Genomic DNA, 26,701 nt, shown 5'->3' with positions numbered 1-26,701 from the left:
CAGCATTTTAATTTGTTAGTAGAAGGAGACACATCTGCATCAACATAGTCGATCTCGTTCTCACATGCCTTTAAATATGGCTTAAAGAATTGTTTTTGGTTTTGTTTTAATTCTGCTTCTCAGTGGCTGATGGACTTTTTGATCAACTTGTGTTTTATGTTTTAGCATCTCTCTGCTGAGGAGTTGGCAAGAAGAAAAGAGGAAAAGTGTAAACCTGTTAAATCCTCAAAAGTACCAAGACCAACAAAAAGGTATAGTGTTATATAACTATAATTTTTTTTAACTTACCACAAATGATTAGGACATGCGTGGAAAAAATATCTGATATAACAACATTGTATTCATATTAAGTTGAAAAATACTAAAATTTTTGTAATTTTTTATTTCACGGATTATCAATTTGGAAGACCTTGAGCAAAAGTTTAAATTTATTTAGGTTTAGTGACTAGAGGATCCAACGTATGTTGTAAAGGGGCCTTAATTATGGCAGGTGGTCATTCAACTCCTTAGACATTATAAACAGAGAACCTCATGAAATGACTAGTTCTTTCTTTAGTTGGTGCTGTTAGCAAGGTTTCTTGTTTTTGAATAATCTGATATTTGTAACTTGTAACAGGAATGGTCACCAAACAAGTTAAATGTCTTGATTTTCTAGACCCTTACTTTCTGCAGATGCCCCATTGAATAGAGTATAGTTTCATTAGTGTCCCTTTTGAAACAAGATATCTAGGAATGGCATTAAGTCATTTTCAATGGAAAGAGCCCTGATGCTTAACTAGGGGTGTGTCCTTAGGTAAGTTACATAAGCCTTTAGCCTTCAGCCCTAATTTATAAAATAGTAACTATAATAGCTAATACTGTTAGGTATGTTTTAAGTACTTCATGTATATTAACTCATTTAATCCACATAACTCCCTGTGCAGTATTTAATATCATTCCCATTTTATAGATAAGGAAACTGAGGCACAAAGAGCTTGAGTAACTTGCCTGTGCTTGTTAGTGGTGAGGCTGTGATTTAAATCCAGGCAGTTAGGTTTAAGAATTCGTACTGCTGGGGCGCCTGGGTAGCACAGTCCTTAAGCGTCTGCCTTCGGCTCAGGGCGTGATCCCGATGTTGTGGAATAGAGCCCCACACATCAGGCTCCTCCGCTAGGAGCCTGCTTCTTCCTCTCCCACTCCCCCTGCTTGTGTTCCCTCTCTCGCTGGCTGTCTCTCTCTGTCAAATAAATAAATAAAATCTTAAAAAAAAAAAAAAAAAAAGAATCCATACTGCTAACCATTACATTGTACATCACTTCTCTAAAATAAAAATTAAAACTTACAGTTGTTGTGAGGGTAAGTTAAATGAGATAAACTATGTAAAAAAGTCATCCATAAGCTAGGACTCCTCATTTAGTATCCAGACTTTTGATTTTCTGAATTTAAATGTGAGACTTATTTATTGTGATTTCCAGGTCCTTGTTCCAGTTTGTCAGGATCTTTCTGAATCCAGATCCACTTTTCTCAGTTAGCCTTCACAGCTTTGAATCATCAACATTTCAATAAACCTATCTCTTCTGTCCTTGACCACTGATTAAAATGTTTAACTGAGATAAATCTAAGCCTCAGACATCGTTGTTCAGTCAGCTGTATATTGCTACAGTTAACCTGTGTTTTTTCATCTTATGCAGAAGAAAAATCTTAGCAGATATCTTATATTCAGATAAAATATATTTGAATTTTTGAGTCTGCTAGTTTCTAGTAGATCATTCCTATCAAAAATGAAATTTAGATTTACTTATCATGACATATTTTCATGGATCCATTATTACTATTCTTAGTAGTCACCTGTTCACTTGCTAAAGGCTCAAAATCAGCTGTTAATCTTTTCCAGAATTTCCCAATATTTACATCTAATTTCTCTGCTTCTAAAGTCTGCTTTTTTTGTGTTTTGGAAACAAGCCCAGGGGCACCTTGGTGACAGGTCATGATCTCAGGGTCCTGAGATCGAGCCCTGGGTTGGAGCCCCACATTGGGCTTTGTGCTGGGGTTGGAGCCTGCTTGGGCTCCATGCATGCATGCATGCATCCTCTCTCTCTCTAAAAAAATAAATAAAATGAAAACAAGCCATTGCAAGAATTGCCTATTCATAGCTCTCCAATAATTTTTCCATTCTGTACAATTCCTCCAACCAGATCAGGGGGGTTTCACATCATGCTTCTTCACTGCTCTGAAGTGCATACACTTGTCTTTCTATTCTTTTTATTCATGTTGATGAAGCACTTTTTTATTTGAGGACCTTTCCCCTTCATTTAACAAATATTTCTGAATGCTTGCTCTGTATCAGCACTGTTCTAGGCACTTGGGATACAAAGTGTCTGATTTTCTGGCACTAACGGTCTCTTGTAGAACAGGAACTGAATAGTCCTGCTCTTTTCCAGTCTTATTAACATGAACATATTCCTTGTTTGTTTGGGTTTTTTCTTCCTCTGATCATAGCCTGAAGACACCTTATTAATCATTCTTAATAGCTTTCTCAAACCTCAGTTCTTTACTGGTAAAAGCCTTTCTAACATTTCCCTCAGATGTACACATGCTTTTGTATTCTACCCTTGCTTATGTGCCCCTTTTTGTCTTCTTTTTGACTCTTTCATTTTAAAAAAAGTTTATCATAGAGCTTTTTATATACATTAATTTCTGTGGCAGAACTGCTTGTTGTTTATTCATTCAGCAAAGATTTAAGTGAGTCCCTACTCTGTGCTGATATTGTACTTAAAGTGTTTTGGAGAAACTTCCCTCTTCCTTGAACTTTCTTACCCATGTCATGTCAGGGAGTTGGTTACATTTTCTTCAAACTTTTTGAAACCTGCTTTCAGTGTAGGACACATGTGGGTACTTAAAATGTTCTTCTCTTTGGGTGTTAAAAGAAATTAAGGCAACAGAATTACTTTCTCTCAAAGGTCCTGTCATTTCCTATCTTTATTGAGTCCAAAAAAACACTGCTTCTTTCAGAAGGGTTGTATGGATTGTCCTTAAGAAATTCTCCTAGTTTAGTATTTTTCTGAGAATTGGAGTTTAGATTATTGATGCACATTTTCTAATATAAATGAATGTGATTTTCCTGATCGTGTTATTGAGATTATATTAGAAATGATTTTTTTTTCTTTTCCAGCTCATTTGATCCCTTCCAACTGATACCTTGTAATTTTTTCAGTGAAGAAAAGCAGGTACTATTTATGCATCAGTGAATTTCCATAAATAATGCCCCTCTGTCAGACATGAAGTATTTCTTTATCTGTGTGTGCAAGGCATATATATATCATATGTATCATATATATATCATATATATATCATATGTATCATATATATATGTATAATATATATATCATATGTATCATATATATATGAAAGATTGGACAATGCAAGGTACATTAAGGGTCAAAAGAGTGATACAGATGGGAATGAAAGAGCATTTCTCCATGCTAAGATTTTGAATGATAATATTTTTAAAATCTCTGGTTTGTGCTGAGCCTTGGTTGGTGATGAGAACTTGGTGTGACATGTGAAGGAGGAAAGGGTGGACATTCCAGTGAGGAAGAACAAAATCTCTATTTTTATGCTCCCCCATTTTTTTTTTTTTTTTATATTTCAGGAGCCATTTCAGGTGAAAGTGGCTTCAGAAGCACTTTTAATAATGGATTTGGTAAGGATAATCTATTGTGTTTACTTACTCTGATTTCTATTCTTGTGTATTTTTATTGCAGGCTTAAGAGAGAGTATGGAAGACGTGTATTTTGGATCTTAACTATCCTCTTTTACAAGGAATCTAAAAATAAGTCTTTTCTTTTGGAGAAAAGCCAAACAATTGCATGTTTCCATATTTTAGAGAAAATAAATTAATGTGAGTTTTGCAGACTGTTTATCATCATTAACCCTATATTCATTTCCTGGTATCCTTTGTCTGCTGCCTTCTAGATGACTGCAACAAAGCACAACTCCTACAATTGGGAGGCTCCTCGTTTGCAGTAAATTCCAGAGACCTCCAGTAGTTGTGTTTGTTTAGGGCGTTTTTCTGTAGGAGGACCCAGAGTGATTTTTACTTTATATCCTTATAATACCTTTCCTGAGGAAGGAAAACAAATGATGTCTTTAGTTTGTAAATTTAAAAATAGCATCTTGAGTGTTTGAATGTTTGGTTCAAAGCTTCTCAGCTGGCAGTGAAGATAAATCTGAAGTCCTAAATTTCTTTGCACTGAGCCTAGCATCTGATTCCTCTACTATGCTGCTTTATTTTAGAAAAGCATAGTTACCATACTTATAAAATGACTGTCCTGTGATAAATGAGTTTTACTCTGATTTTTTGTCAGATGGGTTTGTATGTTTGAGCTAAGTCTCTTTTGTATTTCTTTTTAGCATGCTCATGTTTCTATGGCAGAAGTGATTGGTCTATTAGGAGGAAGATACTCAGAAGTTGATAAGATAGTTGAAGTAAGTACTCTCTTTTAAAAATTTTTTAAAATTATTTAGTACTGCTGCCATACCAAATATTTTTATAGATTTCAGTCGGTATAATTAAAATACAGACTTTTACCTGTGATATAACTGAGGCTATGCAAATATAGGTTAGATATTCCCAGGAGTAAACTAATATTCTGTATATTGAGCACCTGTTTCTTTTTACCATCAAGAAAGAAGGAGCACTGCCAGCCAGGCCTCCTTATTGCCTTTACCAGTAAAAAGCTACAACTACTTTAAAAGGCCAGGAAACACGCACCAACCCTATAGTTGAAACTTGGCATACATCACTCTGTTGCAATTATTATCATAAATAATGGGAGTCATTGAAAGACTATGTTTGTACAGATATTATATGGGCTAACTTGGAAAACTAACAATTATTATTAGGCCTTGTTTGAGTAGAAAAATGGATTCTGAATTTCTACATACAATCACACTTTTACAGTGTCATTAATTTGCAAGTTAAAGGCTACCTGTGATACTCTCAAATACTTTCACTGGCTTAAAAAAGTTTCTGTATCTACATATGAAGAACTAAAACATTAACGTATAGAATTAACAGAATTTCAGTGTAACTGTATAAGGATTAATCTTCTATAGGTCTGTGCAGCAGAGCCATGTAACAGTCTGAGTACAGGACTACAGTGTGAGATGGATCCTGTCTCACAAACACAGGCCTCAGAGACCTTGGCTGTGAGAGGTTACAGTGTTATTGGATGGTATCATTCTCATCCTGCCTTTGATCCAAATCCTTCCTTACGAGATATTGACACTCAAGCCAAATACCAGGTGGGCTGCTAGGTCTTATGTATATGTTGTATGTAAATAATTATACTTTTTCTCCTCCCTCATTGCTTTCTATTAAATAAATGTATTTTCAACATTTCTAGCAAAGTATTGCATTTCTAATATTATTTACATTTGGAGTTTTGAAATAACTGCATTTTTTCTGATCACAAGAGTAATAATATGTGTTTATTTAAACATTCAGGAAATCAGCTATTTTGTTTAGTACAGACAAAACATCTAAGTAACAGTGATAAGTACTCCCAGCGCCTTTAAAAATTGATGGGAACAGGGCACCTGGGTGGCTCAGTCAGTTAAATGCCTGGCTCTTGATTTTGGCTCATGTCATGATCTCAGGGTCATGAGATTGAGCCTCGCGTGGGGCTCCGCACTCAGCGCGGAGTCTGCTTGGGATTCTTTCCCTCTCCCTCTCCCTCCACCCCTGCCCCTGCTCACGCTCTCTCTCTCAGGTAGATAAAAATAAAATCTTTATAAAAAATTTGATGGGGACAACTAGGATAGGGACTGGGTACAAGTGAAATAATCAGAACCAGTCTATTTTGCATCTCTGGAAAAAATGAAGTTTTATTTTATTCTGACAGTTTATGTTAAATAGGTGAATGTTTTTGCTATAAGCAGCTGTTAACAAATTATTACCATATTGATAAAGATTATAGCTGAAGCATATTGAAAATAATTTGTAAACATGTTCGTGGCAAATACAGATTTTTGCAGGCCAGGTGATCTTGTTAAGGGTCATTTCTGGTTGGGTTGAGCACATTTTGGCCTGAAAAATTTAGAGTGCAGAATGATACATATTTCATTTCGTTGCTGTTTGGGTGTGTGAACTTTTTAACACACGTCTTGTCCCTTTTTTCTCCCTTAGATGTTTAAGATGTTGGTATGGGTAAATACTGATTTTTAAATTTATGCAGTCGAGACTAATTATATTTTTCTTTTAATTGTAGAGTTACTTCTCCAGAGGTGGTGCAAAGTTCATTGGAATGATTGTTAGTCCTTATAATCAAAACAATCCTTTACCTTATTCCCAGATTACCTGCCTGGTTATAAGTGATGAAATTAGCTCAGATGGCTCTTATCGTAAGTTTTCAACAAAAACAACTTCACCCTATTTCTTCCTTCGTTTTTTGAATCTTACATATCAAAGAATTTACAACTGTGTGAAACTATGTGATGGAAACGTTTGTACCCTCAGCTAGGGAATCAGGGTTTGCATACCATGTAGTACAGCCATCCTCTTCCCTTTGGTGATATCCTTCTAGATTCAAGCCCCTACTGTGTTACCATGGCCACTGGGCAAAAGGATTACAATGTGGAGTAAAGTTTGGGCCAAGCAATGTCCGTGTTAAGTACAGGCCTACCTCGGAGATATTGCAGGTTTGGCTCCAGACCACCACAGTAGTAAATATCACAGTAAAGCCAGTCAGATGAATTTTTTGGTTTCCCAGTACATATAAAAGTAATGTTTACTCTTCACTGTGGTTTATCAAGTGTGCAGTAAGATCATGTCTAAAAAATGACATATATACTTCAGTTAAAAAGTACTTTTGCTAAAAAATGCTAACCATCATTTGAGCTTTCAGCAAGTCATAGTCACTAATCACAAGTCACCATAACAAATATAATAATAATGAAAAATTTTAAATATTGCAAGAATTGCCAGAATGTGACACAGAGACACGAAGTCAGCAAATGCTGTTGCAAGAATGTTGCAGAGAGACTTGGCTTGACAAGGAGGGTTGCCACAGACCTTCAGTTTGTGACAAACAGGATAGCTGTGAAATGAAGTGGAGTAAAATGAAGTGTAATAACTGGAGGTGTGCCTGTACTGGAGATGCTGCTGGGAGCAAGCTGCACAGTGTCTCTGCTCGCAGGAAATTTCTTACGAATGCAGACTGGCATTCACATGGGAACAAAAATAAAGAAAAATGACCACCCTGACACCAGCTCTCCATGCCCTCTCAGTTTTAGGCTTAACAGTGCCTGACTGGTTTCTTTCTCTTCGTTTTCATTCTGTCCCAAGAAAAAATGTGCTGGGGTTAGCCCATCATATGATTTGGTTCCTTTGGGAATGATGTTCACTTGTGGTCCTGTCAGCTCTGGCTGGACAGGGAATTGGTGTGGCAGACTAGGGAAAGGAGGGGAATGGAAGAGGGGAGTGTGTACAGAAAGGAAAAGACTGGAAGAAACAATGACTCTGTAGGATATTTATTCTCCCTTCTCTGTCCTCACCACTGCTGCTCTCGTTCACTGTCCTCTCTTGATGCTGTCACTGCATGTTGTACTCTTCCCCATTAGCTCATGAGCTGCTTAAAGGTCGATGTGATATCAGACTCGTTTTTCTTATCTCCTCTAGCACAAGGCCTGGCATAAAGTAGGTACTGAGTGAATGTCTGTTTAACAGATTAATTTCATCATTTTTCATGATGTCACTTAGTTGCCATCTCTTTGGTAAAGACACTAGTGCTACCCCCATGTCATTGCAATTAGTTGCTCTGTTCTTTGTACACTTGCAACACTTGTTTCCTGTCTTCACGTGCTTTTGTCTGTTAATGTATCTATTTAGCATGTCTCACCTAAAATGTAAACCTCAAAGAGCCCAAATTTCTTTGTCGGTGTAGCCCCACCAGCACCTGATCAATTACCTTGCACCTAGGAAGTGGTCAGCACTTTACTGGCTTTTATTGAACAAATAATACTGACACTAATTTCAGTCCAAAATGCCCATTTTGAACATAGTACATGTATACAACATTCTTTAGCCCAATCCAGTTTTATAAAAAGTTACAAAAGGAATAATCACAATTAAAGTCATCCTTTTAATCTCGCGGTCTGCTAGATGTAGGGAGTGAGCCGTACTCTGATGCTATCGGAGTATACAGAGACTGCAGTAGCTACCAGCTACATAAGACTATTTAAATTAATTAGAATTAAATGAAATTTAAAATTCAGTTCCTAGAATTCTGCTTCTGGCCCAAAGGAAGTAACAAAAGACCTGTCTGAAACAGCCACAAAACTGGACAAATGTAATAGCTGGTGGTGGTTAGGTCATAACATCAGGGAGTCGAGGGGGTATGATTGCTGAGAGATGGGAAACACATGAGGGGAGCCCCGAATTAGTTTACCAACTTAACAGGGTTCCAGGTATGACACAAGGAGGAGAACCCTGCGCAGAGGCTGGCAGACTGAGTCGAGGTGACAGAGGGGAGACAAATGCAACCAAATTTGCAAGACAGGGTACCCGAGAGCAGAAAGCTACATGGAGAGAGCCCAACTCTGGAGATTTGTAGAAGGTACAAATTTAGTATTGAGAGAAATACAGACCAGTGCATATGAGAAAGAAAGTAACCCAGGCAGGGGCAGGAGTCCCTTGAAAGGTGACAGGGGACAATACTGGATGCTCTTATGAGCCACCATTGGACAGCACACAGTATTCAACATTATCACCATTGCAGAAAGTTCTGTTGGGCAGAGTTGTCTCTTAAATGCCTCTTAACACTGCTTACTAGGTCTTAATCCTAGGTTCTCCACTTTGCTCTTCTTGGAAACATTCTGGTTCAAGAATTAAAGTTTTCTAGAAGCCATGGGATGCCATGTGTTACAGTACTTTTAACTTAGGTTCTCTCTTCCTCGCCTTTCCTGTCCTGTCCTATCCTTTCTTTTTTCCTGTTAGGTATATACCCAAGTTTTACCTTTAAAATGTCTCTAACAGATAAGCATTTTCTGTACTTGTAATAGGCAGGAAATATACTTAGTGATTAGTTTTCTTCTGATGTTTTAACGGATTAAAAATATTCAGTACAAAAGGAAATTTGTACTGATTTTAGTGCCATTTTTTAACTTAGAAAAATATTCCTGATACCAAATAGAGCTGTATAGTTTGTGTGTGTGTGTGTGTGTGTGTGTGTATTTTCATGGTTTTCCACCAGCACAAACTGAAAATACATTATTCTTTGTTCTTATTTTTGGCTTTCATTAAGAGTAGAGTTGCTTGCCTAGATTCAGACCCCAGCTCTGACATTTATTGGTTATTTTACCTGGGGCAGATTACTTAGCCTCTCTCATTCCCTTTTGCCACATCTGTAAAATGAGAAGAAATTATTACCTTACTGGAGCATGTGGGTGGCTCAGTCGGTTAAGCATCTGACTTCGGCTCAGGTCATGATCTCAGGATCCTGGGATTGAGACCTGCGTCATCATCACCGCACTGAGCAGGGAGTCTGCTTCTCCCTCTACCTCTGTCGTGTCCCCCGTCATCGTTGTGCCCCCCCCACCACTGCTCACGCTCTCTCTCAAATACATAAAATCTTTAAAAAAAAAATTATTACCTTGCTTACAGGGGAGCTGTAAAAACTGCTGGTAATATATGTCACGTGCTTAGCAAATAATAGGTCTTCAACAGGTCGTTGTGATTAGTAAATTATTGATATCACCAAAAGAAGTTTGCTTAATAGCTTGTGTGCTCTAACGTGTCACTCTTCTTAAGTTTTTGGAGGGAAAAAGTGAAATGGAGGAGAGTTGAAAAACGAAAAAAAAAAAAATCCGCCTGAAAAAAATGGGGGTAAAGGCCTTTTTAGAACATATTGAGAAAGTATGCTTATATTGTAAGGAAGTGTAGTCATGATGTTTTTTCCTTTCATTTTTTTCATGCCTTCTGATTTGCTGGCATTGCATTTACTTGAAAACCCTTATATTGACAAAAACCCAGTTGACAGGCAGTATATTGTCAAGTTAATAACAGCAACTCAAGCCAGGCTGCCTGGGTTCAGATCCTGGCTCTACCCCTTCATAATTATATATATGCTGATGAACAGGTTATTATGTCCTTATCCCTTCCCCCCCCAAAAGGGGGGGGCAATACTGGTAGCTGGTTCAAGTGGCCTTACATACATAAAGCACCTTAAGCCTGCCATGTAATAAGCATTATGTAAGTTTTACTATTATTTTTATGGTATTGACCTTTGATAATGAATCAGCCGAGCTTTCCTTTTAATACACTGCAAATACAATTACAGGGGGATTTTGAAGGTTATGTGAGAAATTTCCAAGTAGGCTCATGCTTGATATTTTTCCTTTCTAGCTGTGTGCATGGTACCCACCCCTTGTGCTCCTTTCCTCCAGAGTTTAGCATGAAAGGGAAGTGCAGTTGCTGCTTCTATAGAGTTTTTCCTATTCCCTGACTGGTGTTAGATTAGCACCTATAGGGAGGTAAAGTGAATGTGAGCTCAGAAGCCAGGCAGACCTGCTGGGGCTTAAAATCCAGGCTCTTCCACTTCACTACCCTGAACAGATTGTTTCACTGGTCTCAGCCTCAGTTTCTTCGTCTGTTAGATAGGAATAATGCTGCCTACCTTATAGCATTGCTGTAAGCTTAACCTGTGTAAAAATAAAAATCACTGGGATGGAATATGTCTTGTTTTACCTAGCTAAGTGTCAGTTTAAGCCCGTGGTTCTGGCACAGCTTTTAACAATGCCCCCTTTCACTCAGAAAGCCTCTTGGTTTGGTTATAAATTATGTGATCATCCTGCCTCTCAGTTCCTTACATATAATTGTCATGCAAATGGTACTTTTACTTTTCTTTATTATTATTAATTGCTTCGCATTAATGTGCTTGATGGACCAGGTTCAGCCAGGCAGTAAATATTTAATGAATGCCCACTATGTTTAAAGTGCTGTTCAGCTGGTCTGCCAAGTTGTGGGGGTGAGGATTTTAGGTAATTAAAAGGCGATTGGGGATTTAAGAAGTAGTTGATGACAGTCTGCTTCTTTATGCTTTTCTAGGTTTACCTTACAAATTTGAAGTACAGCAGATGCTGGAAGAACCTCAGTGGGGATTAGTGTTTGAAAAGACAAGATGGATAATAGAAAAATATCGGCTATCCCATAGGTATGTACTGGGGTTTGAGACGGTTGCACATCTGCAGCGTTTCTCATTAAATTAGGTTTTAGAGAAAACCCAAGTTAAATATAAAATTATGATATATGGCATCAGTGACAGTTTATTACAAAACCGGTTAGTTTATGGTATTTGTTTCATCAGTTTGCCTTCATATTTCTTCCAACAGCAGTGTCCCTATGGATAAAATCTTTCGCCGGGATTCTGACCTGACTTGTTTGCAGAAAGTAAGCTACCTTCATTTTAATTGGTTCTATTGTTCATGGATTCTAAAGCTATTCATCTTGCTGTGTTTTCCCATGGTGCCAAATGCTTTGTGGATACATTTTCTGTGTATTTTTTTATTGCTTTTTCCTTTCAAAAATTAATTTCTGAGAGATAATTAGTAATGTGTTTTGTTGCCCACACTTGCGTATAGAAATAATACTATTTTAGAATAAATTTGTCTGTGTTGGCCGATAAATTTCTTAGTAGATTAATATACACAGTGGAGAACATTTTTCTCATTTTATTAAATTCAAAAGCACCATGTTTCCATGTAGATTTAACAATCGATCATTTTCAAGAACAGTAGTATAAATCTAATAATTACATTTAAGTGGTCATTTTATTTAACTTTCTGGTAGGAAATAAGAGTCCTAAATTCTTTTATTTCACTTCTTGTTTGTTTTCTATGAGTATAAAGAGTTAAAGACCAGTGTGGCAACACCTTTTTTTTTTTTCTTGGTAGCAATTTGAGAATAGAAAATTGAAACATACTAAGTTTCTTTTTAATATTTTTTACCGCCTTCTATTAAAGCCACTTTCTCTTTGTTCTGTTGGAAGATTAGTATGCATATTTTTCAGGAAACAGACTGTGTCTAACATCCTAATGTTGAAATAGTAGAGTCCTGTGTATGTACACAGATTTTTATCCTACGGGATTATTTTGCTTTGTAAATGTAACTACTAAAAAAAAAGAGGCAAAGTCACAAATTTGTCCGAAGTAGAAACATCACACTTAAAATCTCAGGTTTGTCTCCTCATATAAAATTCTAAAGGAACTAGACGAAGCATTTCTCAGCAGTGACTTCCTACACTCTGGCTGTGTGATTATTGATCATAAATTTATCTTCAACCGCTGTTTCTCATTTGCGCATTAGAAAATGTGAGATTTGGAAGGGGTTACAATAGTGATAGTAATGCAAACCCTCTTATACTTTTTGTGTATTTTAAGCATAAACTGTTTCTTTTCAACTAGCTTTTGGAGTGTCTGAGGAAAACTCTGAGCAAAGTGACTAATTGCTTCATTGCTGAAGAATTCTTGACTCAAATAGAAAATTTATTCCTTTCCAATTATAAAAGCAAGCAAGAGAATGGAGTGGCTGAAGAGAACTGTGCTGCAGTCCAAAGGAATTGTTAATGTAATTATTTTAAAGGAAGGCCTTCTAATCCTGACGCAGTAGATCCTTCTTCCAAAGTAATAACCTTGAAATTATTGTAGCTTAGCTAATAGTGGCACAACTTTAATATTTTTTTCTCTAGTTCATAAAATCCAAACTTTGCCACGTGCCTCCTGTGACAAAGAGATAAAGACTTGTTTTCACTCAGTGCTTATCAGAGTGTGGTGTGAGCCAGGGTCTGCTGCAGTGTAGCGGTCCTGCCGTGGCCAGTGACGCTGCAGGGCACTCTGAAGAGCTGTCCGCTTTACTGTTGTATTCAGGTTGATAAATGCAATGTATCTCTAATATTTATTTCTCCCCAAACTAGTCATTCCACTTTTGGTACCTCATGTCTGTGTCTCATTAGGGGCACTTCCGTTTTTTCCGTGTCTTTGGTGAGATTTTGTGTATGGTTGCAAATGAGATGTGGATGGACGGTCACTGAGGTAATGAACATGGTTGAGAACTAGTGGTGTAATAAATCCGACAACACGCTGTAGGCGGCCAGGGGAGGCCTAAGAAGAAAATCTTAAACATAGAGAAGAGACCAATGCAGAGAATCAAATTGCCAGTTTTTCAATTATAGATATTTGTTTCCATTTTATTTTATAGCAATACTACAGGCTGTGCCATTTTCTCAGCTAGCTGAAACATTTAATATGGATTTCACACACATACAATAATTAGCTTCAACTATATGTCCACTTAGTATGTGTGATAAAACCTCATTTAATTGGAACACAGATAATCCTAAGTCTCAAACTAGATTTTTTTTTTTCTACTACCTATTATCAGGAGAAAGAGGCAAATTTTAATACTTAAATATTAAATCAGAGATTTAATTTTAAAGACAAAAAAGCCTTTCAGAACATATTACATATCTAGTCCAGTTTCATATACTTTCTAAATCTAGAACAGAAGTGAGCAAAACTTTTTATGTAAAGGGACAGTTAGTAAAAAACTTAGGGTTTGCAGGTCACATACTGTCTCTATCAGACATTCTTTTTTATATTTTTTTACAATCCTTTAAAAATGTAAAACCACTCTTATGACCTCACGAGCCTCACAGACAATGGGTTGCTGGTCATTATCTTCCAACCCTGCTCTAGAGAATTACAAACATTTATAATTTATTTTCAGGCATATGAACCTGAGACACAGGCGTTATTTACATCACCTTCAAACAACAACAAAACTTAAAATAATGATTTACATTTAAATATATTTTCAAGTAAATTAGCAATCATGCTTCCTGATGTACTCACATAGATTTGAGTTTATTTCTATGAGCCGTAGAACTGTTTTACACCCATTCTCCAAGCACTCTTATTAATAACAGTTTTATTATACCTTATCTGGATATGATCTTGTGTTTTTTCCTTTTTTGGTCGTAATCATTAGCCATGGAAGATATGGCGGTGTCTGAGGGAGCAGTGAGCCAGTTCTAGATGGTCTACGTCTTGGCTCAACTGTGTGACTTGGGGGTGGGTGGGTAGGGGATATAAGTTGACCTCTGAACCTAAATTCTTGTGTAACTGAGGTCTATGTCATCTTCCTAACATCCTTCCAGGTCTAAAATGCATTTCCCTATATGTAGTTAGGATAAACAATGAAACATAATTTATAATGCAATTACCTTTGGGACTGGGGGTGGGTAGAGCTGTAGACCAGATATCAGGAAACCTGAGTCCTCATCCTAATTCTATCACCAGCTTTGCTCTGTAGCAGTGATAACATCACATAATCTGTCTGGACCTCAGGCTCTTCACCTGTAATCCATGGGTCTAAATTTTATGACTTCATTTTTCCTTCCAAGCACAGAAAGTCTGCAATTCCATAAAAGGTAGTAATTGATTCCTGTGTACTCTTCCTTTTGACATGTTTTTCTCATTTTACATGGAGAACACATCCTAGAAGTTGGTATGAATTAGCACTCTTGATTGACATTTCCCTATAACATTGATTAATTTGGAAAATAATGGAAATTGTTAAAAATTCTGTTCTCAAATCTGGGTCCCCTGCATGCCAATAGTTAACCATATTTACTAACCTAAGCCATACCACGAGGAACTCAAAGATGGTAATCCTCGGAGTTTAGACTTTGGAGAGCACAATTTTGTAAATAATATTTACTGAGTGTTTTTTTCTGATGATAGAGTACATTTATCTCAAAATATTTTTTAAAAAACAGAAACATAAATAAAAAAATATAAATCCTGTTGTCTAGAAAACTAGAGGTAACATTTTAGTATAAATTCTTCCCCCTTTTTTTCCTTGGACCATGTAATTTCAAAGATTTTTTTTTTTACTTGAGAGAAAGGGGGGGGAGAAAAAGAGCATGAACAGGGGGCGGGGCAGAGGGAGCCTGGGGTTATGACCTGAGCCCAAGGCAGATGCTTAACTGACTAAGCCACCCAGGTGCACCTTGGACCATGTAATTTTAGAACATTAAAAATCTGTGATATTTTCCTTCCTCCTCCCTTGTTCATTCTCCCTGTTTCCTTTTTTCTCTTATCATATTCTTAAAACATTTGCAGGTGCCCACATTCCTGTCACTTCCAACTTGGGCTACTCAGGGTAGTCAGAGCCAGGGCTTTGGAGAAGCACAGAAGTCTGGAACTGAGGGGCAGTGTAACATAGTTTCAGGAGGCAGAGACCCAAAGGAAAACCTACCTCTGATGATGTTTACAGGAGTGGAGACAGGACCTGAAAACATCCAGATCTCTTTATCCTGATTTGATTCTTCGATTGCACAATGGTAATAAAATAATGAACTTAATTTTTTTTCTTTTCCTGCTTGGCTAGTGGAAATTGACGCTAGTATTTCTCCAGTATTAGACTTAGCTCTTTTTAAGATCTAATCCCAAAATAACATTCAAAAAAGAAAAATCAGTGGAATAAGATCAACGAGATCAGATTCTCCTTACCCCTCCATTTTTTTATTCTTGAACTGTTTTCAAAGACACATTAGGTAGGACTTAGACGCTTTTGCCTTCTTGGATGTCTTCTTGAGAAAAAGTAAAAACTAATTCATTGCAACTGCATTTGTATAAAACCAATCTAATATTGTATATAAACCTGTCCTCAATCTAAAAGATCAGTTTTTTCCTTCTGAATTTAAAAGAAATGAAAACATTTTTATGGGCCTTCAAAGTATTGTGGGCCGGAGGCATGGTGTCTGATAACTAAGGTTGCCCTGCCTGTGTTCTGAAGGGTATCGCTGGAAAAATGGCAGTCACAACCCTGTCCCCTGTAAAACCTATCTCACAAACCCTAGGGCAGCTTTGCCACCCCAGCCAAGAACGTTGCAATTCCTGGGGCTTTTAGATCTCTGGACTTGAACTTCGTTCTTCACCGATCTGACCACAATTTAGGAGTGTTGCTTGGAAACAGTCATCCTCAAAAACAAAAGGTAGGAGGCAGTGATTAGTTTCAGCTTTCAGGTAGATACTTTTGTTCTGACCCGTAATCTGTAGTTTTGAAACTCATGCCATCTGTCCTACCACCCCTTTTCTTCACTTCCCTCAAGCTCCACTCCCTACTTTTTCCCCGTTCCCTCTACTTACCTCTCAGCATATAGGTACAAGATGGTTCATTTAGCATTTGGTGAAAGCAGGGCCAGAAGGATAGAGTTGAACAGACCCATTCGTATTTCATGGAAGCCGATTAATGCTGCCCCAGTCTTCTCTCCAAAACTCTCCTCCCGCACAGTAATGGGGTGAGGTCGGTGATGTGCAGACTGTGAGCAAGGTCAGAGCCTCTGCAGCTGGCTGGGCGGCAGGGCGATGGCAGCCTCAACAGGCCAGGCTGCGCAGGCCTCCTGTTCTTCAGTTTGCCGCCTTGTTTGTCTTGCTGGGTCCTAACGACGACATGAGCTGGAGAACTTTGGGGAAGTGCTGTAGGCAGGATGCTCCAGGATTGATGCATTGCATATGGACAAAGAGACCTTTGGACACCTGATCACCTGGTGTATAGCTTCCTGTCCTCAGGTCATCAGCAGGCATTCAGTGGATGAATTTCTCAGTAGAAATTAAATAAGGGTACCCACATTTTATATTTTTTCACCTACACTGTCCTCTACCAATTACAAGAGACTTAACTCCAGAGTCATACATCATGGCATTTAGGACAACTTACTTCACCCAAGCACAAAGGAAAAAGCACATTTTTATCATCATCTCTATGAGGATTAATACAAAATTTAATAAATTTGATCAGTATCCCCAGTTTACCAGTAGTTAAATAGTTTTCTTATAAATTAATATCATATTTTGCAATATTTCCAGAAAATCACTGTAGAGAATAATGTCATATATTTTTAACTTATTCAGTTCCTGACCTTTTCTTAAATGGTTTTATGTGTGCTTTATGTGTTTCATCTGCCCTATAATTTGTGCTTTCCAGCATTTTCTGAATCTTGTAAGCCACCTTAAATTCTTTCTGGAACAAGGCAGAGAATAAATGTTAGCCCCCTAAATCAGGAGAAAATAAAAATTTCCCTGAGAAGCTGTGATTATACCAGATGCTATATACCAAACTAAATTTGAGAAGGTAAAATTAACTCATGATATCTGGGTTGTTTGTATTTTCTTCATTTGAATATATTTACGAATATTCGTAAGAACTTTAATTTCAGGGAAAAATGCCTTATGTGCTGTCTTTGAGGTTTCCTAGAGTAGTCTCTTAGGATTAAAGAAGAATATTAAATATGATTTCATAGGTTGTACTCCTGTTTCCTAGGTTGCCACAGAACATTTGTTTCAAGCTATGAATTATAAAATAGTATTTAGAATCCAGCATGATTTAAATAGACTGGTCATAGATCTTTAAATTTGTGGATTTGATGTGTAAATTGTGTATTATGTATTAGTATCCTATAAGTTTACTATGATTATCGATAAATTTGTTGCTGTTGTTTTCCCCAAATGTTATTAGTGTTTATGGATTTCTTTTTATTACTTTGAATTTTGGAATGTTCTGTAATGGAATATAATGACTTAAACTATTTTGTACATTTAAATATGATGCCATGTTGTCTAAATCTATATTAAAGAATATTGTAAATATTAATGTTTATACAGTTATGAAAGCTTTTCCTTGAAATGGTTCAACTCTTCTCCCTGTACTAAACAATGATATATTACAAAATATCTGATTTTAAGCTTTGAGATTTTAGCTTGTGATAAAAATTAAAGGGAAACATTCTGAAGATTCTATATAAATAAAATTTGAAAAAAAGTGGTGAATCATTTGGTCTATTTCTAAATTTTTAGCAGCATACACATTGAATTGCAAATATGCCCCATTAATTCAAACATTGGTTGACTGTCTATTATTTTGAGCATTGTAGGGGACACAGAGATGAGTAAGTCTTGATTTCGTCCCACAAGAAGCCCATTACCTAGTAATTGGGAAACACATGAAACCCAACATGGACAGGTAAGACACTAAGATACAAACTGGAATTGATTATAAATGCCTATAAAAGACTTCAAGGGTAATAGGTGTTCAGACAAATGAGAAATCATCCTCTAGAATGTGAGGGGTGTGATCAATTTCTTGGAAGAGATCTACCTTTAAACATCCTGGCACAGTTTGCTTAAGTGATGTTTGGGGAGAGATGTTCCAGAGAGAAGTGACCTTAGCACAGGTATGGAGATAAGGAGTGGGAAGTGCTTGAGAATGGTGAGTCTTTGGCCATAGGGTAGGGTAAATGGAGATGTTCTTTAGGTAATTCACATTAAGTCAACTAAGGATACAGAAGGTATAAAGTAAAAGAAAAATCTCACCTTAAAATCAGAATTAACTCATTGACTGATCTTTAACTTTCCAGCCTTTTTTCCTAACATATACAAAACCTCTTGAAGGAGGACTTTACTTCCATTCTGACCTCAGTCTGTACTTCCTCATTGAATGAAGTTGTTCTTTCCTGCTTAACTCAGGCAAAAATACCCTGAGGGCAAAGCATTCCATGATGGGGACTGAAACTACACCTCAAATAATAGGGACTGCCCTGACACCAACAAGACCCCACGTGCTGGACCCCAAAATAATGATCTACTTGACCTTTATACTGCCCACCCGCTGGCACCCACCCACTTTGACCCACATTTTCCTGATAGACACCTAGAAGTATTTTCAGCACTTCGGAGACAGGATTTGAGCCTCGAGCCGGCTGTCTTCTGGTGGTGGCCTCCCTGAAATAAACTCCTTTCTGGTTTCACCACCACTCGCCTCTTTGCCGTTCCATTTTGTCAGCGGCAAGTGGCCAAACCTGGTCTGTTGGGGGCTCCCAGAGCCAGGGGCTCTTGCACCCCACACCCCAGTTACAATTTTTTTTAAAAAGATTTTACTTATTTATTTGAGAGAACACAAGCTGGGGGCAGAGAGGGAGAAGCAGGCTCCCCGCTGAGCAGGGAGCCCCATGTGGGGCTCAGTCCCAGGACTCGGATCATGACCTGAGCTGAAGGCAGATGCTCAACCGACTCAGCCACCAGGCGCCCCCCCCACAGTTGCAATTCTTGGCAAGCCAGCGGGGGGGGGGGGGGGGGGGGGCTGTATTTTCAGTTTGCCCAGCCCCCTGGGGATTCCCCTGCGGGGTAGTGGGTGGGGGCAGCGCGCGGGCTGGGCTGTTTAGGGAGCCAGCGGCTGTGGTAGGTGAGTCAGCCGCTCCGGGCGAGTCCACCGGATGTGGAGAACCGGAAGTCCTGGGCAGCGGCTGAGACCTAGTTTCCTGCGAGGACTTTCTTGCTTGCCTTGAACTGCATCGACTGCCGTCACTGCATTTGGTGAAGCAGAGTTGAAGAATCAGTGGTCCCTAGAAATTTGGCTCCTGGTAAGTTCCCCCCATAAGTGCACAGTGGAACCTATCCTTCCTTGGGTTCTTTTGAACCGTTTGTTTCGGGGTTTTCATAACGCATTTGTTCAGGCTTGCATCGCTGGAGTTGTGGCAGGGGCTCTTCTAATTTGGGAAAAGGAGTGGACGTGAGGGAGATTAATGGGAAGCCAGGGTACGCATTTGGGGAGATCTCTGTTGGAAAGTGTGTGTGTGTGTGTGTGTACACAAGATGGTCTACGTTTAGTTATAACCCTGTGGCTAAGAGGATGATTTTTTGTTGTAACACTGCTTGGCCCGTGTGTGTGAAGCTCAGAGGAAGGATGGCTCCTGTATGGCTCTCTGGTATTCCTTCCTTTCATTCGGTTGCCTCCAAAGGGGGGTGGGGTTGGTTTGGCTCTCTTCGTTTGTCTCGGAAGCCGTTTGGTTCAGTCCGTGAAGCTCTGACGGGGAAGAACGAATACTAACAGTTACTCTGAGCTTCATTTAGTCGTAATTGTGTTTCTTCTGTGTCCTTTCTGAACTTTGGCCTAGGAACATGGGAAATACTCCTTCTGTTCCCAAAGAAAGGGCATTAGGAGATATTTTGAATTATTGGTGCAAAGGGCTGAAAAACAACCAGAGAAATAGCCTATTTAGCAGGAGGGACAGACAGGAGACAGACTAAGCAGTGTTAGTCCAAACTACAAACCCACCTCCAGCCTTGTCAGTGGCGCCCGGGCTCCTGCCCCGGGTCTGCAGCCGCACCTGGCCTCTCCGGAGGCTGGCTCCTACACTGTCGTCCCTGCCTCCGGCGCCATCGCCCCTGCGCCTCCTACCATTGCTATTGCAGAGCGAAAGCACCCCAGCTGGTCGGGCCACCTCCTTATGAGGTTCCAACTGGAGCACCTCCTAAGTCAGCATGAAGGGGCGCAGGGGCTCAGACTGCCCACTTCAGATTTCCCCACGGGAGCCCCAGGTAACATTGACTGACACTGACCACAGGTGGAACATATCAGCATTAACGCTAATTTAAGTTTGCTGGTTTAATTAAAGTAGGCAAGTCTTTTGGAGTTACCAACATCGAATAGAATACAGAGAATCAACTTCTCTTCTACGCGAACTAAATTCATGCTGTATCTGTTGCAATTTGACTTAAAATGATGATTAATTTGGTCTGCTTTGTAAAGCTTTCATGGGTAATTTTTAAGGGCAAGTAGGTCGACTAAAAGGTTTATAGTTTTCAACATCTTTGGTAACCTAAAACTTTGAAGTTTTGCTAGGTTCAATAATAAATGGGTTTGAACTCAGTAGATAGCGAAATCTTTTCCAAATAAGATAAAATACTGCATTACTAAACATAGCTTTATCTGCTTTTGGCTTCTTATTACAGAGAAACTAAAGACCCTACATTCAGCTTTATGCTTAATTGAAAGATTATATTATGGAGAAGCACATGTTTCTAGAAATTAGGAAATGTATTCATAAACTTCTGATCTAAAGAATTCTGGTATAGTACATAGTCGGTCACTACTTAGTTTTCACTGGAAACTAAGGTTTCTAAGTAAAAATTCTGATAAACATAATTAAGACTGCCAGAAAATGATAAAGAAAGCAACTTTGTATGCAAGGACATAAGCTATGATTTTGATAAGAAAGGCATGAGGAACGGGAATTCATTTTTGTTGAAAGTAATTTTGTCCTAAAATGAGACTGGTTATTTAGAGAGAGGAAGCTTAGGACAAAATCTGAATGAAAAGGAAAGTTGTAATAGGTTTGTGAAGGGGAATCTTTGGAAAAGAATTTTATGCGTGGCCGGGACTGAGATAGAAATGAATGAAGTTTTAAAAATATACTAGTATAAGATGGGGAGTTAGTTTTTTCTCTCTGTTAAAAAGACAAAGTTCTCTTGGATTGTTGGTCTGCTCTTGGTAAGAAATTGTAAACAAAGCTTTTTTCTTTATCTGCCTAAAAAAACCAAAGTTTCTATGTTGTCTTTATCAGGTTGTTGATTCCTTAAAAAAAGTTAAAACTTCTCCATATTGAAAGAGCTAAGTTTTGCTAACAACTGTGCAACCTTCTGTATTGGCCTTTATAATCTCTCTCTTATTGCCACCTTGGTTAAATAATTAAATATTGAGTTTTATAATTATCTGAATCCTATTTAAGCATGTGCTTTAAAACCTGAGGTGTTTTTGTTTTTTTTTTAAGATTTTATTTATTTATTTGACGGAGATAGAGACAGCCAGCGAGAGAGGGAACACAACCGGGGGAGTGGGAGAGGAAGAAGCAGGCTCCCAGCAGAGGAGCCTGATGCGGGACTTGATCCCAGAAAGCCGGGATCACGCCCTGAGCCAAAGGTAGACGCTTAATGACTGAGCCACCCAGGCGCCCCAAAAACCTGAGGTTTTTAACAAATTTCCCAAGATTCAAATTCTGAATGGAGTCTTTTTGACTGAAGAAGCTTGTTTATTTGGTATGTTGTTACATGGAAGCACTGTTAAACGATGATAAACCTTCCTGGGTATATTATTGTATGGGTAAATGCTATGACTGTTCTAGAAATTCTATGAAATCCCTGCAGTTCTAATAGGTCCTGATCTAAAGTCACTTGACATTCTAATTATTGACGTGTGTGTCACAGAAGTAAGCAGACTTCCTTGTCCACTGCATTATGATGCACTCGCAACAGATCTTTCACCGTGCCCGTCGTTGGGTCTTTTGTCACTTATAGTTCTCGTTCTGATGCTATTGCAAACTATGTTTCATCTTCAAGGAGATGCATGAAAAGGAGTTTTGGCAAATACAGTTTTCTGATACCTTTAAGATGGTGAAACTAAGCTGAGTAAATATTTTCAGAACTAAAGGGAAACCTGCATCCAACCAGAACAAGAATGAGTAACATGGGACCGAATAAATTGAGGAAGATCATTGTAGTTTTTGTGATTCTATTGCTGATTCTCTAATGTTTGCTCTCCCAGATTCCAGATTGAAGAAAACTTTTTATCTTAAGATATCTATGATTTACAGAAATATGATAAAATATTCCTAAATTGAAACATTTAACTTTTCTCCCTCCCTGAGCCCTCCAGAATTCAGAAAGTCTCAGTGAGTATTCTTTCTCTTTCATAGCAGTTATAATTCATTGCCTAAGTTCAGTAAGAATCTGTTCTGCTTGTAACAGGACACCATTGGAAACACTGGTTATATTACCGAGGCTTTGGCTGGAAAGTCATATTTGAGAGAGACGTGCATAGATAGACAGACATGACCAGACAGCTTTAAGGAACTAAGGTTGACTTTATGGAACCAATAGAGCCCCTGGAAATGTCGGCCTGACACCTTGCTTACAGAGTTCCCAGCAGCCTCACCAGGTGACTAAAGAATATCACCTCCTGGGGTGCCTGGGTGGCTCAGTCATTAAGCGTCTGCCTTCTGCTCAGGGCGTGATCCCCGGGTCCTAGGATGGAGCATCGGGCTCCCTGCTCCGCTGGGAGCCTGCTTCTTCCTCTCCCACTCCCCCTGCTTGTGTTCTCTCTCTCGCTGGCGCTCTCTCTCTGTCAAATAAATAAATAAAATGTTTAAAAAAAAAAAAGAAAAAAAAGGATATCACCTCCTGGCAGGTGCAGGAACCTCAAGATATTCTAGGGGACCTCGAGAAGAGGAATTCACCAAAATCTACAGGGATTGTAGTCCAATCTGATGCCAAGTATTTGGCATGGCTTCTGGCCTGGAGTGGCTATTAAAAGTTCAATCAGAAATTCCTTATAAAAAGTTCCAGCAAAGCAAATTTAAAAAGAACTTACATCGTCAGTCACTATTCTTGCTGTGATATGTAAATAATTAGGTCAAGTTTGTTAAAACTGGACTTGTTTCACAAACGAATTTGTCATAATTTGGCTATCTTTGATGGAAATGAGGGTGATTTTAGGGAGAAAAATCATGTTTCAATAACACACCCCTTTGTGGAAGTTAGATTCCAGTTCTAGTCATCTTTGAATGGTTGTTGTTTGCCTAAACTAGACAACTTGAGGTAAACTTCAGAGAAATCACCACAGTAGCCCATGTATAAATGATCTGTTACTCTGTGGGGACAATAAAAGGACCCCACAGGCATATGGTTATTCCAACAGCGGGACAATGAGATCGACTCTCCCAACAACTGACTGTGTAACTCAGCTATCACCTTGACCGATTCTATGTGGCTGAGATGGCAAAATCATTCCTTAAAAGCCAGAGCATACCTTGCCTTTGTGGGGTTCACTATGGACTCACGAAAATCGTGAATGGAAGATTGGATTGGATGGTGTGCTTGGGGATGCACATTTCCCCCGAGATAAGTTATCTCCCACTTGCCAGTGATTCCTCCTAACTGGGATATTGTTAAAAGCTAGACAGGAGGCAAAGAAGGCTTCCTGATGGTCTTAGCCCTTAACCATATTTGCCCAAGGAGCCGCCTCTCCTAGTGGAGAATTACAAACAGCGGCTTTAGGCAAGCTTCCAGCAGCCGCCTTTAACCAAACCCAGCATGCGGTCACCCTCCTAAATGATGAAACCACACCAATTCGAAAACTAGTCCTCCACCACCAAATGGCCCACCATCTTGACTGCAGCCCAAAGAGGAAGCATTAAAACATTAAACATTAAGGGGTGCCTGGGTGGCTCAGTCGTTAAGCATTTGCCTTCAGCTCAGGGCATTATCCCAGAGTCCTGGTATCGAGCCCCACATCAGGCTCCTCAGCTGGGAGTCTGCTTCTTCCTCTCCCACTCCCCCTGCTTGTGTTCCCCCTCTCTCTGTGTCAAATAAATAAATAAAATCTTTAAAAACAAACAAACAAAAAACCATTAAAACAGAATGTTGCAGTATATATTCCAAATTACTTGAAAAATGGAATGGAAGCCATGAAAGATTTCAACACGTTACCACTATAGATGCCCTAGCTCTAGACCCTTTTAGCAGTTGGCTCACATCGGTTCTTTCCAAATGGAAATATGCTCTGCTAAGCATTGCTATATTTCTTGTTCTTTCTCCTTTTGGTGGTTGTTTGACTTTTTGTATTTGTTAAATGGGAGCCTGGGCTATTCACACGAGCTTCCGATGCCCTTCGTGTCTACTCCAGGAGAGACTCAAGACATGAAGTTCTCCTACCTGTCAAAGTGTTCCATTCTAAAATCCCTATGTCATCCCGGTCAGCAGAAAGTAGCTACGGAAGACATGGTTGTCACCCCTCTCCTTCTGTAGAAATGGAACGGTGTTTTGACAGTGGGGATTCGAAAGATGACGTCAACTCCTTCCTTCCTGACCTCAGTGTGTACTTTCTAATTAATGAAGTTCTTCTTTCCAGCTCATTTCTTAACTCAGGCAAAAGGCCTTGTGGGCAAAGCATCCCATGATGGGGACTGAAACTACCCCTCAAATAATAGGGACTGCCCTGACACCAGCAAGACCCCACATGACTGACCCCGAGGCAGTGATCGACCTGACCTTTACTGCCCCGGCTTCCTATACCCACCTGCCTTTGTCCCCATTTTCCTTATATAAACCTGGAAGTCTTTCCATACTTTGGAGACAGTCTTTGTGACTTTAGTCCACTGTCCGTCCAATGTTGGCCTCACAGAAATAAATTCCGTTCTTGTTTCACCACCACCCATTTCTCTGCCTTTGGATTTTGCCAGTGGTGAGTAGCCAAAAAAACCTGATGTATTTGCCCCCCACCCCACCCCGGCCCCGCCGAGCCAGGTGCTCTTGCAACCTTGGGCCCCAGTTACACTATCAATCTAAAAAATAACAAGGACTAACAGGGTCATACTGTATATCTTCGGTTTCTGTCCTTTCATTGAGGACTTCTTCCTGCAACAGCACATAAATATCTATTCATTCTTTGCAAGAGGTGCACGACATTCTACAGTACAGATTTGCCGTCATTGATCCAATCAGGTTTTAACTGATAAATTTTAGGTGGTTTCCAGTTTCCTATGAAAAATAATTCTCTTTTTTTTTGCACACTTAATATTTCTCTGAATAGATTCCTAGAAGCTTAGATGCCAGATCAAGATCTATGTACCCTTTAAATGTTGTTAGTATCTGCAGAAAAATCTTCCACTTGTATAAGCTAATTCTCATGGTAATACAGCCACATTTATCATTTTGTTTACAGAACCAGTTTGAACTCAAGGCTCCTAAATGATATACTTTGGGCGGCAAAGTACAATACAATCCTAAGAGTTTTAATTCCACAAGGCTTTTATTTCATTGGAAGATCATCCTTTTTGCAGCTCTTATGGATGCTTGCTAATTAAATATTTGCTGTAATTTTTTGATTGTGACCAGCATCATGCCCAGTCAGTAGCTCCAGACCCACACTGTCCCGCAATCCTATTTGTACTGTGATGGTTTTTCTTACCATTGCTGATGTGTTTCTACATCACTGATTCTCAGTTATCTTCCCATAGAATGCTAGCTGAAATAAAATACTGTCTGTGTTTGCAGAGAGATATTGCTAAGTAAAAAACTTGCTTTGGGGGCTCCTGGGTGGCTCAGTCAGTCAAGCATCTGACTCTCCATCAGGTCTTGATCTCACAACTGTGGTTTTGAGCCCTGCGTTGGGCTCCGCGCACTGGGCGTGGAGCCTACTTAGAAACAAAATAACAACAACAAAAATTCAAAAAAAATTTTTTTAAACCCTTGCTTTTGTCTTTGCATATTTTTTCTGTTATCGAAAATGAGACTTATCAATTAATAACTCTGATATCTGTTACTGAGTATAATCAGTGATTCCTTTCCCACCTTCCCCCATTGACAACGTCACTTCAAAATGCAGAAGACCTGGAAAGTTTCAGGAAGCAGTTGAACTGCTTAGTCAGTTTTTTCTAGATCAGCCATTGTTGGACTTTGTTTTGTCCCCAAACACCTGACAGATAGGACTCAGCAGTAACCGCAGCATCCGGACCCACCCATAACCAGAAGATTGTCTACATGGCGTTCATTTGGTGTAACAAGATTAAATAGTTCAAAGGAAATCTTGGAAAGACCTTTTTCAGAACAGAACGGTTCTCCTAATCAAAAAACAAACGTTGAGTAAACTAGGTCTATGTCTCTCCTAAGCCATCCTCCTCCCCAGAGAGAGAAAGCGAGAGAGAGCATGTTTTTATGAGATCAGTTTGCTTTGGTACAATGCCTCAAATCAGATTTCAGCATCATACAGTTGGAAAATATGTTGAGAGAATTAAAGCTAGCTGCTATGCCCAACACCCCTAATTTTCAG

The 26,701-nt window shown here is 39.0% G+C and overlaps 1 protein-coding gene across 1 annotated transcript in view; it reads left to right on the top strand.

Annotated features, from left to right (window-relative positions):
• MYSM1 (Myb like, SWIRM and MPN domains 1) overlaps nucleotides 1–15,092 on the top strand; it is a 40,087-nt gene extending 24,995 nt beyond the window's left edge. The window contains 10 exon segments of the mRNA XM_045802221.2: nucleotides 166–251; nucleotides 3,152–3,206; nucleotides 3,632–3,682; nucleotides 4,393–4,467; nucleotides 5,098–5,286; nucleotides 6,252–6,384; nucleotides 11,087–11,192; nucleotides 11,371–11,428; nucleotides 12,442–12,580; nucleotides 12,583–15,092. Of these exon segments, the coding sequence (XP_045658177.2) occupies nucleotides 166–251; nucleotides 3,152–3,206; nucleotides 3,632–3,682; nucleotides 4,393–4,467; nucleotides 5,098–5,286; nucleotides 6,252–6,384; nucleotides 11,087–11,192; nucleotides 11,371–11,428; nucleotides 12,442–12,580; nucleotides 12,583–12,608 (918 nt within the window). The 3' untranslated portion in view covers nucleotides 12,609–15,092.
• Nucleotides 15,093–26,701: the final 11,609 nt, after the last annotated feature.

Source organism: Ursus americanus, chromosome 12, assembly GCF_024610735.1.
Source record: "Ursus americanus isolate L20-20 chromosome 12, mUrsAme1.1.p, whole genome shotgun sequence".
In the NCBI taxonomy this organism is placed as follows: Eukaryota; Metazoa; Chordata; class Mammalia; order Carnivora; family Ursidae; genus Ursus; species Ursus americanus.
This window is presented reverse-complemented; position numbering and strand designations above follow the sequence as displayed.